Here is a 19421-nt window from a genome sequence, read left to right as displayed (position 1 = left end):
GTTATCGCTGCAACAATATACTTCAGGATCCATGTTGCAACACAATCCATGGCTGAGAACGAAACGAACACCATATACTAGTTGGATACGGTCAATAAGAGTCGCTGTTCAACTCCTTAAGTTTTTGTTCGCCCGAGAATTGATCAATGTCCACGCAATACAGAAACCTATTGACCACAGCCGGCGAACACTGTTTTGTGTAAGTTTAATATCGACTGGTTACAAAAAAACATCAATAAAACGCCATACCGAGCAGTACTGTGCCGTGAACGTGTACAGACTTCGCTAATAGTGATAATACTAGCTTAGTATAACACAAAGTTACCCCGGAGGCCTAAGGTGTTTTTAAATAAACACTATTAAACATTTCTTACCTTAAAATGTAGCCTGGTTCTGGCTTCCACAACCGCAAGTAGAAGTGTTCCTACCAATATAATAGTCTTCATTTTAATTTAGTCTGGAGTATTTACAGTGTATCTGAAACGAGCAAGCATGGATTGGTCATTGAAAGCCGCTCACTGTCAAAGTCAACGTATACACTGACACAAAGAATACAATGTATTCACGTCCGATACGTATATCACACAGTACTGAGCGCGCAAATTTGTCGTCAAAATGACTGGCCATACCTTCAAGCTTCCGTTAACGAAATTTCCAATATGGAGGTGCAGTTGTCGGTTAGGAGAGAACACTTGGGTAGGTGCCCCTTGTCCTGTAATAATTCATGTACGAAACATTACTCACTCACTCAACAGTAGACACACAGTGCGTTTGATAAGTGACGCCACTCTAACCTCTGACCTCCGAGTGGGCTGCTCTGCCACTCCCTGATTGGTTCGATGCTCAGATAAACACTTCAATCATGAGCATACACCCCGCGATATTTTAAGAGATATTTGATCAAAACATGCAAAATCAAAATATCATTAGGACATCGATTACATATAGTAATGTTTACTACATACCGAATACTAGTACATAGAAGACGTTTTAATTCGCAGTTCCTGAGAAATGCAGTCCCGTCTGGAGTTTTAATAGGCCCGCTTTGTTGACAAACGTCAGTGCGTAATTGTTAAATTTAATGGACGACTGAAGCTCAACAATACCTGAACTTTCACAGTCGGTCTGTTCTCCACCCACTCGTGGCCCCTAGTCGTGGTACTCTCGAAACGGATGTGTACACAATAAACTTTTTTGAAAATGTGCGGATTATCGCATGTTCTATTTTTGAGACCTAACTAATAAACTGCGACCAGCAGATGACATCACAGTACGACCATGACACGTATATATGGGAGCCGATAGCCGCATTCTAGACTAGGCAAAGGCACAGTGTTTAATAAGCAATGTGTTCGACCGCAAACCGCGGATTCAAATTGCGTTCATACAGTTAAAATATAATAAGAATGAAACATGTATTCTATCAAAATTAATTCGTGATGGTGACTGAACAGACATCGATATTCTAGTTAGTAAGAGTTGCAATGTAGAAGTATCATTTTTGGAATTCCGTTAATTCATGAGCTAAAATAATCTATTTTTTCCAGCTCTATGGTTATTAAATATAAAGAATCTCATTTAAAATAAGGGGAGAACATACCAGTATCTAAAATTAAACCAGAGAATCGCGGGACACCATTATTTATGTTGTTTACACTATTTATCTGTCAAGTAAGCAAAAGTAAGCAAATGTGCTGCGAGATTAGGTTTAACCGGAAGTGTCCCTTTAATTAAGGGTGCTTTGAGCGTGCGCATTGTACTCAATTGAAATTCCGCAATGAACACAAGGAATGTGTTAATAGTAGATTTAATTGAATCAATTCATCGTGTAATTAGTTGGACAAAGTCTAAGCAAATGAATTCACAAAATCTAAAAGACTGCGCAAAGAATCCCAATCATTTTACTCATTGTGATAGTATTACATGTGCACCGCTTGACGTCTGATGCCCTCAACCAGCAGTTGATGGCGCACTATAAGATTGTGGTGTCATGGCGATAGACAATTTATTGGTACAAATTTGTTATTGTGCGTCGCACGCCGCGGTTGTTAAACAAATGTATACGCCCATCGCGACCTGGCCAGCAATTATGGTCATGAATTCAACCGGCCCACTCAATAAAACTAGGTAAATACTGGCATGTGTGTCCCAGATAGTATTCGGTGGTATTAGTTGGGAATTTGAGACACAGACGAAAGCACGATCCGAGTCCCATTGGGCCAAGTTTGAATTTGATCATTTTATTACATTAGGCATTAATGCACTCACGTAATATTTTATTTTATTGGAAAAAGACACCAAAACAAAACAAGATAATGTCTAGACACAACCGTCAACTGAACAAAAGAGCATGTCTTTGAAATCAGAACAGACTGAGCTAAAGTCATTTGACATTTGACATATACATACAAAAAGCCTTTACTGTATGTGATAAACTAAACATAGCTTGGAATAATTTTTGTTTGCATACATACAAACTTATAATTGATAACATGTTTGCACGTTTAATAAAGTGCTAAATTCCGAGTCATTGGAGTGTGGAGCAAACAATATAACATTGCACAGCATATTAACTAGGTTTTAGATCAGATCAGATCAGATCAGCAAAATATGCGAAAATAAAACCCTATGAATAGGTAAGCCCTGTATAGTATTCATAATTGCACATCTCTGTGCACATCACCCAAACACAGTCCCTCTATTTGAGGGACTGTGACTGTAAATTCTCATGTTTACACAAAACGTGCTGTTGTCAGTAATTGGTGTTCTTTGGGGTTATTGGTAGCGTGTCCGTGTCTTTCAAACATGCGTTTTTCCACGAGATGTAAGAAAGTCTGACAAGGAGCATAAGTCAGCGCCTCCAAATGCCTTGGGGATTGATTTTGCCTGATTCCTCGTTCATTTGCAATTCGAGAAGAACTATTTGCGACCCAGCCCACGTGCTTTGCCACGTATTAATCCATCGTTGATTGCAACTGATGATGCCGCGGTTGGTTCGTTTTATCTTCCGTGTGTACATGCGTTGAATAATGTTGAAAATTTCGACAAACCCCGGGACTCATTCATGTACATGTTTGTCAATCCCCGGGAAGCAGTTACTCTATAGTGGAAATGTGACAGTTTCAAGTTACGCACTATTTTCATGAAGTTCCTGGGTATGAACAAAACTAGTGATTTGTGTATATATGTTTATTAATTTTCAATTCGTGTTTTTTTTTTTCGTTTTTTTTTTTTTTTGTTTAGTTTTTTGTATAACATGTCACATGTTGAGCACCACACTGCCATATGTTGTGTACTCCGTTCACTGTTTTATTCTATCTTATTCCAGTTTATTTTTGGAATAGTTACTAGCTTGGTGACAAGTGCAAGTGGACTGAAGATACGATAACTGGATCATGTATTCTGTCAAAAAGCAATGCCATGGGCGAAGTAACCCAGGTAAACAATATAATTTGAGAGCAATCCAATGGACGAACAGTTCATCTTATTACTCAACGATGGACATATATGCATTACCAAATGGCACATGATTAAAAAGAGCTTCCTCGCTCGTCATCAATCCCCGAACTAAGATAGTTCGTTGATTTCTTTGTCCTGTTGTGACTGTGAGTGGTTGTTTTTATCATTTTGAGTGATTATTTTTTTTTCATTATTGCTTTCATTTGTTTTTGTAACCATTACCGTCTCTCAGTGAAATGCGTAAATAATAAATAAATAAATAAATAAATAAATAAATAAATAAATAAATAAATAAATAAATAAATAAATAAATAAATAAATAAATAAATAAATAAATAAATAAATAAATAAATAAATAAATAAATAAATAAATAAATAAATAAATAAATAAATAAATAAATAAATAAAATAAAATAAAATAAAATAACAATACATACATATACACCATGTACTTATCGCGTTGCAATTTCGATTATCATCATATCATGACACAGTTTCAAGATACCATCCTATGCAAACTAGAGATAATGTTAATAGTGTGTGAATCATTAATTTCAATTGTGTAGACTTGGTAGAGTGTACTTAACAACACATAATTGCTATTGTTCATAAGACTTCCTATACTGCAAACCCATTTATTTTCATTGGCATTTTGAGCATACCGTGAGTATTCACCGGGTTTTAACTTCACGAATTTGCCAGGAAACAATGAGTCATGTTGTTATTTTACATGTCCGTGTGTATTTAATTTTTATCGGATTGTTATTATCAGCGAAAATAGCGAAATTCAAACCCCGTGAATAATTAATGCGTTGACAGTAATTCAATCATTTAATCAAATACGAAATGTTTTACAATAATTCTATACACACGAGCTTTCAAACCCAGATTAGAAAATGCCCCAACAAAATTATCCTGGTATACATCCTTGTCTGTATTTATTGAGATCGCAGGCACATGTATTGCTACTGACCATACAGATGTACGCATATCGGTTGTTGCACCCTTATTTTCACTGGATACGTTTTCATTGCACCGCATTATGCCTGTAACTACACACCTCATTGTCTCTAAGCCAGTGTGAATTACGACGAACTTGGCCCTACTCAAAATTGGTCCCCAGTGTAGCATACGATCGAGTTGCTCCCATGAAAATATCTTCCATGACGTCATTCTCCTACTGATCGATAGTCTGAACTGTGAACTCACAGTGGATTAACGTCAAACAGTATATAGCGTTGATGGCTGTATTTATCAAGTCGGGTATATTGTCACAAACCGATAAATATTGTAAATTGAAAGCCAAACGAATATAGTAATATCATCGTTAAAAAAATCGTATTACAAACAGTGAAGTAAAACAAAGTTACATTACAATTTTCTACCCCCCAAACCACTTCATCCAATCACAGAGAACGTGATTCAATTTATACTGGAGACTACTTTATAATATATTAGTTTTAATTTACTCGTATTCACCGCCATCGGATGCCTCGTACATTGTGTTCGCATTGTCTCAGTATTATTATGCATAAATTATGTTACATACTATATTGACAGTATGATTATTTTAACGTCCATTGGACTTCTGTGACCGCTGATCAACACAGAAGTACATTTATTGTGTTTGGTCCAGTGTATTATATTCCTGCCGTACTTATGGTCGGATGAGCAAACTATAATATAGTATCGCTTAGGACGTTCGGTGTTTATCACTTTACCGTGATGTGCATATAGATTGCGTCAGTGAATAGATCTTTCCAATAAATCGCACCCTCTAGCGGCCGACGGAGCGCGCCTGTGACGTCATAATGAGAAAGGCAGTTGAAAACAACAACTTTGATTAGTTATTTTGGTTGGACATCGTTTAGAATTAAATAATTTTTCAATATTGTTTATTGTTAGACGAATACAGACGGATCGAACCAATTTACTTCACGGAACTCTTCATCACTTGACTTACAAGAAAAGTGTACCGTTGATTGTTCGTGCATTGTATAGCATCCAATTACTAGTATGTCGAGGACCAAGTCTCTGGATCATAACTTGGCTCTCTTCGCGTAGAACAACTCAGGCTGAGAGGATCTCGATGGAATTGAATCGTAATTTGAAAGGAAATTGCCCAAGAGTGTAGTCCTGGAAACACATGTGGAGACAAATTGAGTCTGACAATATGCTTAAATAAATGTACACAGAAAGTAATGTCAAATGACCTGTGAGTCCAGATAAGAGATGTTTACAATGATGTTGAATGGCGGTAAGTGTTGCGATAGTCGCGTCTACTTTGTAACCAGGGAGTATCTTCTAGTGTAATTGCAGGCACAGATATATTCTCACAATATTCGCCAATGTTGCTTAATTTTCAAATAGATGTTTGTTTTGAAGAAAAACTATATACATGTATATTAGTTGAGTGTGATACATATTGGCATAATTTAGCTCATAAACACAGGGGGTTTAAATATTTTCTAGTAAAAGATGCTGTTAAGGATGCAATATCGATAAAATATGTATTTTTTACAATCGTTGTTTGATACGGCATATTTATGAATTATCAACGCAAACAAACTGTATGGTATCCGGTCGTTGAAATAAAACACCCTAACACGCATGTGTAGTGATTGTTATTGTATGTATCAAAACAATCAGTACACATATTAAATAATCACATCGTTTCATTGAGCTAATACCACCAATTTGGCTACTTACAAAAACAAAGTTTCTAGTTCATGACAAATCATAATCCAATTCATCAGTATACAGAATCCAAAAGATGTATTAGAAATTACCCATGATGCGTCTGTAATGGCGTTTCGTACTTGAAAAGAGCATGTAATTCAATACGACCTTAGAGAGAAAAAAAAACATTCCGCGACGTATAGAAATATTGATCCTTGGTAATGTTGCTCTTAATCGCGTCTTGAGATTTGCATAAACATCGATCGAAATCATAAAATCGGATCGAGATATGAAAATTAAATAATCATAGGCAGGAAATGCGTACGAGGTGGAAATATCGGACCCGGGTTTCGCTTTGCTCTGTTAGAACAACGTTCATGGGGAAATTACCGGGGCGGAGATCACGTTGAAAGCGAGAGATGCACGAGAGTTGTCTCTCCCGTAATCTCGTGCAATGTTCCGAATACCATGGCAACCATGGGCCAGTTTTTTTTTAAATATATTATGTATGTTTTGTCACACATATACTGCCACACCCAAATAACTCAACAATCATAATACGAATTTTGGAGCTCTAATATTGCTCCATATTTTATTTATTGTTATGTTTGTTTATTTAAAATTATTTGTTGGTTTTATTTGCTGTTATTAGATGTTTATGAGGCGATCGAGATATGTGTATAAACAAACTCAACAACGGCAAGTATAAAATTGAACCATGCAATAGTCATAAATAAACAAAAATAAATACATTATTTAAATTAAAAAAATAAATAAATAAATAATTGAAGTCTATATCAGATTATAGTCACATTGGTTTTGTACGCGATTACAGCGACGATTTTAGTTCTCAATACTCAGCATGGTATCACACAAATACCGACAACACTCGCTGAGTCAGCTGAGGCTCACGACGTTTCGCGATGATTTCCTGCTGCACAGAGGAATCTCCTTGACAAATATGTACGTTCTACATTAGTTGGCTATTTCAAGCAGAAAACTTTATGTCGCCCATAATTGCTTTTACAGGAAGAGCATACATGTTTGAGAAGTGCACGGTCGGCTTTTAATTGCATTTGAACGTATGTTTGTATTTGATGGAAACCTTTTTGAGATATTTTGTTTACTCTGTCTGTTTGTAAGCATGCTCGGCATACCGAACATATCACGTGTCATTTAAATTTCGTAGACTGCAGAGCAACATATAAGATTGTGCTTGATTGGATACCCAACCTTAACACCTAACATTCAGACCAATCAGAGAGCAGCTTATTTGATGACAATTGTTTTACCTATCTAATTATGCCTTGTATAGTAACTCAACTGTAGAATTGAGGTAAAACAGATCCGAGTTGTTATCAGTCTTTTTCACGTGAACCATATTTCCGTTTGGGAATTTTGATCAATTACGAGATCAATCGATGAAATAAATGTATTATCGTCTGATCTTTGGAGATTTCTCTTCCTTAAAAAATCAATAAATAATTGTCAATCGGCATACATAAACTCGGCAGCTATAATTGATTCCATCATTCGATGTCCTCGTTCACATGTAGTAATCAATTTTTCCATCACAGCCTCGTTCATATGTTCGTTTACCTATTTTATATATAGGTTGAATAACTGTTTACGCATTTAGTTTTCTTGACTTGATCACTTTTAACATTCTTGTAATTTCATCGATGTGAATTCGTTGGGCTCCTAGTGACAGTTCAAAATATACATTTTTGGGTCGAGAACTAAAAGCACTGTTCTCGCCCGCTAGTCAGTCAGCCAATCAGAGATGTCTACTTGAACGACATTCCATACAGTCATCTACGTCATTTATTCGTAGTATCACTTCGTCGTAATAGGGTGCAGCCAATTGAAAAGGTGTATTTAAAAGTATGATAAACATTGTGAAGGAAATAGAAAGATGATACGTTACGTTACGAAAGGGCCACGATGAAAGTTTCGTCCAAGACTGTTCTTTCAATTGATACTCTAACTTCGCTCAAATTTCCACAATGGCACCTAGTCTGTAAACTAGTTCGTTGTCACTAATTTTAAAGCGCGGTGGTCGTCGCGCAGCGCGTGTTCGAATTTCATGGAAATAAACAATGTATTTTACACGCGTTGTATACGTCGCTATGAGTCCCATATTGAACAGAACGCGGCGCGACGACTGCGGCCATTTAACCAACTTCTCATTTATGTTTCCAATTATGTGTTATGAAGACCACGATTTTTTATTCAAAAAATGTGATTTTCGTGAGATTTCGAGTTCAATGAATTCTTGGTATAGTAGTGATTGATGATGAATGCGAAATGCGAACTACTTGGCCGACAAGAACTGCGTAGCATCTTGGCGTCATTTTGAATGGGAACATAATTTGCTACTGACGATGTAAACAAATTAATCAATTCTCGTTGTAATCATGACAATAAATTGTTTTCGCTTTAAAACGTGATTTATTAAAATTGTTCAAATAATGCAATTCTGGTAACTGAATTGTGAATTCGAATTGCTTCTAGGGTAGCGCGTATTGAGGTCACATCGATAATGACTCATGTGCCGGAAGTATAATCGTCAAAAAATGAGTTCTTAATCCACAAATATAGTCGTTTCCAATCATTATTTCTCTTGCCTTCGGATTATTTTAATCTGGATTTATCACCATTAGTTGTACCGGAGTTTAAGAGTCCTTGTCAATACAGTCGTTACGTGGTCAAATTTGATAGCGAAAAGACAGTGAATTTTCCTGATCTTTCCAGTAAATGTCACGTTTAAATTAAAGATACGAAAATATAGTATTTTTAATACTGTTGTTCGACAATCCATACTGTTGACCAAATCGAAATATGATTTATCATACACTAAAAATGTTGCATTTGCAGAAACATAACTGTATTCGTTAGATACAAAAATCAAAAATCAGAACGACTAATACGAATGTCTCAAATCAGAACAACCATAGAGTATCAAACAACAATATTATAAGTTACATATTTTCAACCATAATGTTTCTTCAAACCTGTGAATTGCAACACGATGTTAGCAAACAAGCTCCTGGTTACAGTGGTCGTAAAAGTAGGATTGCGGTAATATACGAAACTCATGAAAATTCACTCCTTATGAGTAATTTCGTATTTATGAGCACCGGAGGGCCACCATTTACAAAATGACGTGTCCTTGATCCTCTCACAATTCGCGGAGCTTTTAATCTTCAATTGCAACCATTAACCAGAGTTTCCCCAGCCATTGTGGCACACATAGTGATACCAGTATAATCCATTAAAGTGCCTAAGTTGTCGCAGCGAGTCGTGTTCGATATGGGTTCCATGCGACGCATACAACCCGCGTGAGTGTGAAACAATGTACGTTTGTTTGCACGGTATTTGAACGCGCACTGAGCGATGAAGGTGTACGTGCGCTTATCTACAGAGAGATAGGATATGTTTCCAATGATTTACTTTGTTGATTGATGTTGATTATCCTGTGCCAACAATACACCCCAGTCTTGGATCAGTTCCGGTTCCGGTATAAGGTACCAATATGTGAACACAGTGTTACTCATCTGATATGACAGATAGCCCTGATGAAATCACACATCGGATTTTCCGGTTCACGTGTGTTGACTGGTCAGATTAATCTGACGGGTTTGATCGACCTTGAAAAAGACGTTAGTTAATGAACATCATGTGGCGTTTAGTACGTACTGCTTGAACGACGGTGTGTTCCTGGACCGTCATCATATGAGTCAGTATAAAAGAAATTGTGAAATAAACACGCACTGAGAACTATTAGTACCACATGCTGCCACTACTCACACGAGTATGGGTAATTATAGGAAATGAACATCCATTTCCAACCGGAAATTTGTACATTTAGAAGAAATTAAAATATATCGGCCCTGACGTCACTGCGCGAACTTTATGCAATTTTAACTATGTTTTTGTTTCTGGATGTCGTATAGGAATTGTCATCCGAATAATATTTCAAAAACACGGGTCATTCGAGCGTGGCAACGTATATATATATATATATATATATTCGTATTTCCTTGCATATAGTATGCATTAGCATTACATTCACAACTCAATACTCGTTGGATGAAATTTGCGCGTGTGCATTTGGTTACTAGTACGTACTAATACATGTGCGTATTTATTGCGGGTTCGATATCGCATATTCCCACGTGATGAATAACGTCATGTGAACTCATTCAGTTTAGTATCAGAGACTGTACTTTGCTGTACGAATTAATCACACATGCTGCTTTGGGAGTTTATAGACACCTCATGCTTATATCACTTTACAATGTGACAAAACGTGAACTGACTTTTTTGTATTCACTATTTGACGTTTTGTGTCAATTATATTTATAATACCTTTAATGTTGTAGTATTGTATATTCATATATAATGTATTATACCCATCTCCCCCATTTCCTTGAGAGCCTTCCTCGTACGTGCCTCTCCTAGCACGGATTCTCCTTTTTCTACTACTGCTGCTACATAAATCATGTCTGTTCCCAGTAAAACGACGCCATTGCGATGTGAATATACATAAATAATAAATAAATTACACGAGGCATATTTCATGGGACTCGTATATATATATATGTATATATATTTGTTTTCAAACTCAAAAATTGTAAACTCACACCTGATTTCGCTCCCTGAGATTGTTACACTATATCATAATTCATGACACGGCGTCATTTGTATTGACGAGATTGGATTGTAAAAACGTTAATGTGATCATACCTATGCCGATTTCAAGCGTTTGAACGATATTATCTGAAATTATTTAGTACGGTAAAAGCACGGTTGTGTGATTAACACCTGAAGGGCACGGGCATTTATTTTCCAACACCTCCTAAAAGCATTAATTTCGTTACATTTAACGTAGAATTGTTTTGAAAAGTCCTTTCGAGAGAGCTATGGACATTTTAATTAAATGGTGCCCTCTGGCGGCGAAGGTGTTTCTATGACGAAGGTACTTCTATGGGCGTACTGAATAGACATCTTATTTGTGTGTATAGTTCGCATTGAGAAATGAACAATTCTCTAATGAAAACAGTATCACGCTTACAAAAAAAAACAAAAAACAAAAAACAGCGACACTGTGACGCCATTTTCATTGATCCAGTTACGCCATGGAAGCGATGATAATTCGCTAGAGGCGCGATTTCCAGGAATGGCGTATTATTTTTTTTAAAGATCCCTGCCACTCCATGTGTTCTCAAATTACTGTTCATATTAACTGGAGAATATCCATCTATCCAATACGTATATTCAATTACCATATGGCGAAATTCATTGTAAAACAAGTTACAGCGTCTGGAACCTTCTTATCGACCACCACTAAATTATGTTTTGGTTAAGTCGGCTAACGGATTTGTTGAGCCGATTAGTGATGAAATTATTTAGACCGGTTAATTGTTTTCTTCAGATCCCCACTTTTAATCCACTGTGAGAGAGTTAGTTGGGTCCGCTAATGGGTTACATCCGCTTATCGTGCTGGTTAATTGGGAATCAAGTTTGTTTGTGCAGGATTAAAATGTTGCTGTATTCATACTGTGAATGAAGGGATGAAGCCTCCCAACGCTAAGATTTTTAAAATCATGTATTGACGTCACAGAATGACGTCACAGAAACATGAATGCCTGACAAGCAAAAATATTAATTTGAGTGATTATGTATAAGTGTGATCATAAACGTAGGTTACAAAATGGTTAAAAACATTGAAAATACAGCAACTTGAGATAAAAAGGGTTTACAATGATTATTAGAAGTGTGTATGATGCGAGAGTTACTCCACATATAACGAATAAATTGATGAAATTGCATTTACTAATAGTTAGATCCGGCCGTTGTCTCAAACGTAAGGGCATAGATCCAATCTGATTAAAATCCGATGTAGGTCTGAGGCTCCTTTTTTTTTATTTATTTAATTTCTTTTTATAACCCTTTATATTATATTTATTTAACTAGTAACTAGTTAGAGGCGACTGGAACACGATTTTCTAAGAACTGAATAACGGCAAGGAAAAACAAAAAATCGACATATTCAAACTAAAATACAGATAAATATAATATAAAGGGTTCTGAAAAAAAAAATTGGAGCCTCATACCTACATCGGATTTTAATCAGATTGGGCATAGACCCTACATGACGGAAAAGAAAGTTGCGGGAATGGGGCCGTTGGCTATCAGAGACATGATTATTATCAGTACTGTAAGAAGGAAGTCAGGTGAGACTGTGGGGTACAAGAATACCATACAATTTAGTATTCAGCCTTGTATCGAAAATATCTCTTATAAGTTATGACTAAGCATTACGAACTACTAGTATTAATTGTGGTGTCTAGGCAAATTTAAACGTCTCAAAGAGAGCCCAAAACCAGAAAAAGATATTTTCTTAAAACCTATTCTAAAAGAATTTTACACGCTGAATTAGACTATATATTAGTATTTGTTTTCAAATTTGTCCAGTGCATGATATGTTAGCGTTGATTCTACCTTAACCTGGCAGGGCAATAAAGCAATAAAAAAATGTTTTAAGCAAACGGTTTCTATGCAACCAATCTGTGAAGCATAAAATTTGTTTTGCCAGTTACTGAAACTGTTTCGAAAAGTCAAAATATTTCATATTAATATGCTCGGATGCTTGCTAATGCAAATCTTTAATTTATGTGTTCAAAAATGTATGTTTGACTGTGATGGCATAATTCCAGTTTGTTACTAATAGTAACCTATCCAATAAGTATGACTATATGACTTATTATAATGTTTTATTTATTATTATCTACAATTTGTTAAATCTCATTTATGAATAACTTTCGTTACTGATTGTTAACGAATGGATGCTCACTCGAATTACTTCATTATTTATGGTAATTAATACAATGACTACGACATATTAGATACATTATTTTATTTATTGTAATTTACATTTTATTTGTTAATGACTGTGTTTACATCATTCCGTCCGTGAATCATTATTTTTTTCAGACTGGATGCTTACTTTGATGTTTATCGTAATTTATACCGTAAGTGTGACTTGTTATCGAACAGTTACTTCAGTAATTGATACTTATATAAACAGAACAGTTCAAGGAAACAAGTTTTGGGAAAAACAATGAGATTATGTATGAATGGCATGACAATTAATGGGGCGTTTTTTACTCCAAGTCCGCCCCTGTCTAAGATCAACACCCTGAGTTGTAATCCCTGTATCACCTTGGCACTGTGGCCTCTCACGTACACACATCAATAACAGCGTTGATTTGCGGTGTTTTTGATTGTGTTCACAATGAAGTGTCCTCATTACAGTACGTGTTTTCCACAATAAAATGCCTTGTACCGAGTTCCCTTCGAAACACATAATTCTGCGTCTACAAAATACCTTATGTTCAATTCTAATGATTTCCCGAACGTAATAAACTATAGGGCGAACCATTAGAACTAATGGGGTGGATAGGTCAGAAATGGCGTGCAGATTTTGTCAATATATCGCGTGCCTGCCACGTTTACCTGGAACATGTCCATCTGTAATTGTAATCTGTGCGATATAAATAATGAATCCACCATATTTATATGAACAGATTCGATAAAATCACATGGTAAGGGCTTAGTGTATGCCCGCCAACAATCATCGGGCATTCTTGGAATTTGAATAGGATAGCAATTTCATCAACCTTCAATCTCGTGGGGAATCTTGGAACAGACGATTGATGATGATGGAATTGAGTCACGTGGTCAAAAGCCGCCGGCCACCGCAAGATAAAATGGTAATATATAAGTAGTGATGGCGATATAGAATACGGAGTAGTTTATTCACGTGTGTCGAGCTATGTCAGGGTTGAAACTTGTAGAAGAGCTACCCCGCGCTCTCACCAGCAACACTACCCGCAAACGGAATCATATATTCATCCGTGCCGTGTCGTAGTATATTAGAAGTCATTGAAGCATATTCGAGACCGGTGTACCTAACGATAAATACACACTAAATAACATAAACACGATGTGACAGGGTTATACATGTAATTATATTATTATGCGGGGCACATGTGTTTTGAAATGTCATGTACAAACTTGCTTCTAATATTTTTTTTTTTACTAACAATTTGTTTAAATTGACCGTGACAGCTACATCAAATATGGAAAAAATATTGACTGGGCGCTTTTTAGCTTTGGCTCTGACATAATGACGTTGTGTCAGGTTTGACTGAAGTCACCATTTTCCCAAATAATACATATATACTTATTTACTGTATGTATGTGAGAGGTATCGTCTAGACTGTCGTGAATGGGGCGTTTCCGTAGAGGATGTTGCATTGTTACATAACCACGTACTGTCTTCGTTGATTTGTGAAAAAAAAAGATGAGTAAAACGTGAGCCGAATAATTTATATTATTGGCAAAGCTATGATGGCCCAATCTGAAAATCAGATGTAGGTATAGGGTCCATTTTTATATTTTTGCTATTGTTTATTGTGTTGCCCTGATGCGACACGTGTTCAGGACATATCACAAACGAAACAAACAAAATTAACATAGTACCCGACCAGTTCCGAGTCAAGTTCGACATACTAATGTAATGTCTCTACTACACATGATGTCATAATCAAGTTCATCATCTTCGTTGCCATGGCGACGAGAGCAGGGAGGTGAAGGAAAAGAGCATTCTCTGACTTGCTCCTCGGCGTCTTTTTCTTTTCAGGCTGGCATTTCAGATAAGACGGAGTCGCCGCCATTAATGTTTAATATTATTCATCACAACTGCCGCAGTGTAAGTGTAGATAATATAGATTCCAAGTATAAAAACTGGCTAGCCGTTTTTCAATTGTAATTAATTTTATTGACAATTATAAGATTAATTGGAATCTACACATCGTAAATTCCCGTGAGGCCTGAGTGTTTTGGGGTATGACGTTTGACGCATTGAGTCACGAGTGGTATAACCATGGTTCTATTCATTCGATTATTTGAGTAATGAACTCTGAATTGATTCGTTGAGAGTTTACTTTGTGCGAGTTGCGGTCGAACTGTCACTTGATTGCATTATTATATCCATATATAAAAATAAAAGACAAAAAAAAAAAAAAAAAAAAAAAAACAGGTGGAAGGAAAACCTACAGCGCCTCAAACTGAAAATACAGATAATTAATCCCTCGTGAGGTCACGGTATTAAAAAAAATAATTAATGTTAATATGGTAATAGGCCAAAGCATAGAATATCCTAAAAACTGAGTGTTAACACAATTCCCGCAATATGATATCCCAATTTATTTATTTATTTATTTATTTATTTATTTATTTATTTATTTATTTATTTATTTATTTATTTATTTACCTGAATGGTTATTTAAAAAGCCAGATTGAGTTTATGCTTACGTCACGTCATTGAATGATTAAGCCCAATGAAATGGCAATCCTTTTATCATGACCCATAAAACTTGTTTAATTCCGTGATAAGAGCATTAGGCAACAGCTGTGTCTAAGAACAAACATAACAATCCTGGTCTTCACTTAAAATAACCGGAAGTTACTCTCCGCGCATCATATATCAAATACAGCCAGTACAGCGCTGCGAGAAAATAAATCGACGACTATATATCGTACTTGATACGGAAGAAAATATATAAAATCGTTTCAGCGTTTATGATATATTTCTACAGTCTCTCTGAGTGACCCATGAGGCCCCGGATATCGAAATGTGACGTAGCACCTGACATTATCAATCATTTGCGGCCGACTGCGGTGATAATTAAAATACGAACACGTCTCCTTCGAATTACGGACAGAGGACATCGCGGACAAGACATTCATGATAAATATTTAAATATTCCACACATACGAAATAGTAATTACACTCAGACACGTCTCATCATGGCGTCGCATTTTAATATCGCGAAAACGAGTGTCGCTGCCAAAACAACTTGAACGCCGAGTGAATAAGGATTTCAAAATGGCGGAAAGCAGACGACGTAAACTCGTGCGAAAAAAAATAGCTATGGCGCTATCTTTGACACTATCGTGTGAATTTCGTTATGTACGCTTGTATTCATAACTGTAACGTCCACATCCTGACATCCATGTTATGTAACGTAAAATTGGATGAGCTGCGTGCGGCATTATGGTGAAAATCATCATCTTAGTTTGAGAGCATTGCATTATGGGTACGCTACAGTGTAGTACGGATCGATCACTCTAGTCGATTCGACCATGAACCTACTATAGGTTCGATCGTTCAGTGAAACCAGCTTCAGTTTTCGCTAAATCCGCGAAAGTATAATGCACGGTAGATTTTCTCTGTGATTGTTTATTCAAAATACTATCCAAGCTAAAATACATTTATTTTTAGAATTAGCGAATAAAAATAGACTTTTCAACTAAATGCTGTCCGAGCCTTCTACGGAAAATCAACTTGGAGTTCATGATGGCACACAGAATTAAATTTAGAGACTAGAAAATCGGGTGAAATTCCGGGACGTGTTAGCTGGGCGAAACGTGAATATATTCCAGTGAGAATTGGACATCAGACGTTGAGTGTTTGGTATCCTGAACAGGAGAAGTTGTTGGAATTCAATATCCTATTCTGTGTCGTCCGTTAACATCACAGAACCCATGCCAATCATGTTTTGCAATTCCACTAACGAGAAGTACATGACCAGAGAGAAGCACTCACCTTCATGATGTTATATAGGGTTTTAAAAGCTCCAGCTTCCCATTACGAGCACAGAACATCAAATATTTCCGCCTTCCACTCAGTTGTATTCGATACTATTATTACAACTGAAGGGCCCGGCAGGGTCAGCTCGAATATGCACGTATTTTACAGACCATCGACTATAATTGTGCTGTGTTCAATAATGGCGAACATTGCAGGCACTGCGCCGAGGTCTATTAAAATATTATTACACCACATCGAATATTGAGATAACAAAAAGGATTGACTCTCTCGGAAATCGCGTGCTTTATGGTGCCGTAATTGGACTATGAATCATTCGCTTAATATTAATGACATCACGTCAAATAACAATAACCGATGGACCCCCATAAAATGAGTCCATCCGCACTCAAAATATAGGTGTTCTGCTGTTATGCACGATAATATTTGAATGCATATTTCGTATCATTCATTTAAAAAGGGAAGTAAAAAATTTGCGATAATTTTGCAACGCTTCTTATATATCGTGTGAGCACGGCCGCGCCCGCAGTATTCTGACATATTCCTCTACCTACCTTCATATATCTATCCTACTATTGAAGGTACACACATCGATTCGGTAGACACAGACGATTCCTGCAAGCAAAATAACGGGTAAAACCAGTCAGCTGTCAAGACGAAACAGAAAACTGGTATTTCCACGGCATCTACAAGCTATCTATCTACAGACCACAATGCAGTATTCTTCGTCTTCCGCAGACAAAGTACTACAACAAGGACAGCCGAATTCTAATTGGAATTAAAATGTGTTTTCCGATTGCGCATGCGTGATGGGTCGAAGGCGCTACCCTTGACACAAATTTTCTGGGGGCGCTCGTCATTTGTATTTGCTAATAATACCTCGGTATCGGTATTCAAAATCTAAAAATTTACATGTTTAAAGTATTTGATTCGGCAACTCTGGGGCGTAATGTAACATTGACGTTCATAACCATCCCATCCGCGCCTTCGATGTGCCACCGCGCACAACAAATTGAGAAACCGTCTCAGCATATACAGTCACTCGCTTCTTGTTTCTGTCTAACAATGGTATAGCGCCACCAAGTGATGCACGAAAATTCAAAAGTATTCACCGCTCGAACGATATAAATGAAGGCAATATAGATCCATTACAAAAAGTCACGAAATTGTTATAATTTCCAAATGGGTTTGCTTCTACCTGCACAAACGAATGAATACTGATCGAGTCATCATGCAACCTCAAGTTGTCACAAAACAGAACGTCTGTGCGGGCATCCATAAACTTCAAGAACTACTAATGTACTACTACAACTGAGTGGAAAATGAAAATAGGAAAAAAATCAAATTCTAAAAATTAACTAGGAACGTACAAACTTTTTAAAACCAAAATAGAGCAAGAAAACTACTTAACAATTATGAAAAACAGTGAACTTTGCAAATGCACTGTCTGAAAATTGAAACAGGCCGGCATACAGGATTGGATTTTAAAGACAGAGTCTGCAATATGTGCGACAATGACCATGTTGAAGATGAACAACATTTTGTCACAAATTGTCCTCATTACAATGAAATAAGATTAAAACTTTACATTGTAGCTAATAAATGTATACCAAATTTTGACAAATTTAGTAATGAAAATAAATTCATATCATTACTAAGTGACGAGAAAATGTCAATTCCTTTAGCGCAATATTTAAAAAAACTGTTTTAATACAAGACAGCAGCACCTACATAAACTAAGCCAGTAACACATTCCATGTATACAAATTTTTATCATTTTTTTTTATTTATGCTTTTTGTTTCTTTACTTTTTATGTAGTTATTTTTCTTTTACTAATATCTGATTTGTAACCCTTTTCATCCCCTCCGAGGGATGTTGTGTGTTAATAAATAAATAAAAAAAAATGGTTGAACTAGTATTACAGAATAGAATCCAATCACACAGACTTGTAACATATACACATACACAGTCACCTAAAGCGCGGAATGTGTTTACATACGGTAACTATGAATCGTGGTCACAGTAAAATGGACTCCTCGTACCCTAATTCGTTAGCGGTGATGATCGTAGAGTAATTCCATATGGACATTGTCGATTTCTACCAAGACATGTAAATAATTAATCTGAATATAGTCTAAACTGTTTGTGAATAAAATACAGATTGATTCCGGTAATATCATGCGGCATATTCATCGATATTCATCAGCGTGACGTAGAATATGTTTTTTTTTTTAATATAGAGGCACTTATTAATTGTTTCTATGATTGTGACAGATCTTAACATCAATAGTAAACTTTCAAAAAAAATGTCACGTATCAATCAATATCCGAAATTCTGGTCTATAACGATAATGACGTCACGTCTCTGTTTGGCAAACACAAGTTGATCTTAATTTTTATCGTTCAGTTCTAATTACCCAAAGTATATTAGTTTGTTGGCATGTGGTCACACTCAGACGGATTGTCTGTGCTGTTCTTCAAAATAAACAAAAGATTTTTCGTTGAAATTTAATGTATGTATCTTAACATATATCCTAATAATATAAAGATATTGAGTTTTGAGAAAATGGTAGTTGTATTTTAATGCACAGTTGCTAAAAA

At 36.2% G+C, this 19421-nt stretch overlaps 1 protein-coding gene across 2 annotated transcripts in view; it reads right to left on the bottom strand.

Annotated features, from left to right (window-relative positions):
* The window catches only part of Fstl5 (follistatin-like 5), a 35338-nt gene extending 17826 nt beyond the window's left edge, over window positions 1–17512 (bottom strand). Inside the window, exons 1-2 of one of the 2 annotated variants that reach the window (XM_085493482.1) lie at window positions 17374–17512; window positions 375–477 (exon numbers count right to left, since the gene is read on the bottom strand). In XM_085493482.1, the coding sequence (XP_085349608.1) occupies window positions 375–446 (72 nt within the window). In that variant the 5' untranslated portion in view covers window positions 447–477; window positions 17374–17512. 2 annotated transcript variants of the gene reach the window in all.
* Between the last annotated feature and the right edge of the window lie 1909 nt (window positions 17513–19421).

This window comes from Saccoglossus kowalevskii, chromosome 19 (genome assembly GCF_978046115.1).
Source record: "Saccoglossus kowalevskii chromosome 19, keSacKowa6.1, whole genome shotgun sequence".
In the NCBI taxonomy this organism is placed as follows: Eukaryota; Metazoa; Hemichordata; class Enteropneusta; family Harrimaniidae; genus Saccoglossus; species Saccoglossus kowalevskii.
This window is presented reverse-complemented; position numbering and strand designations above follow the sequence as displayed.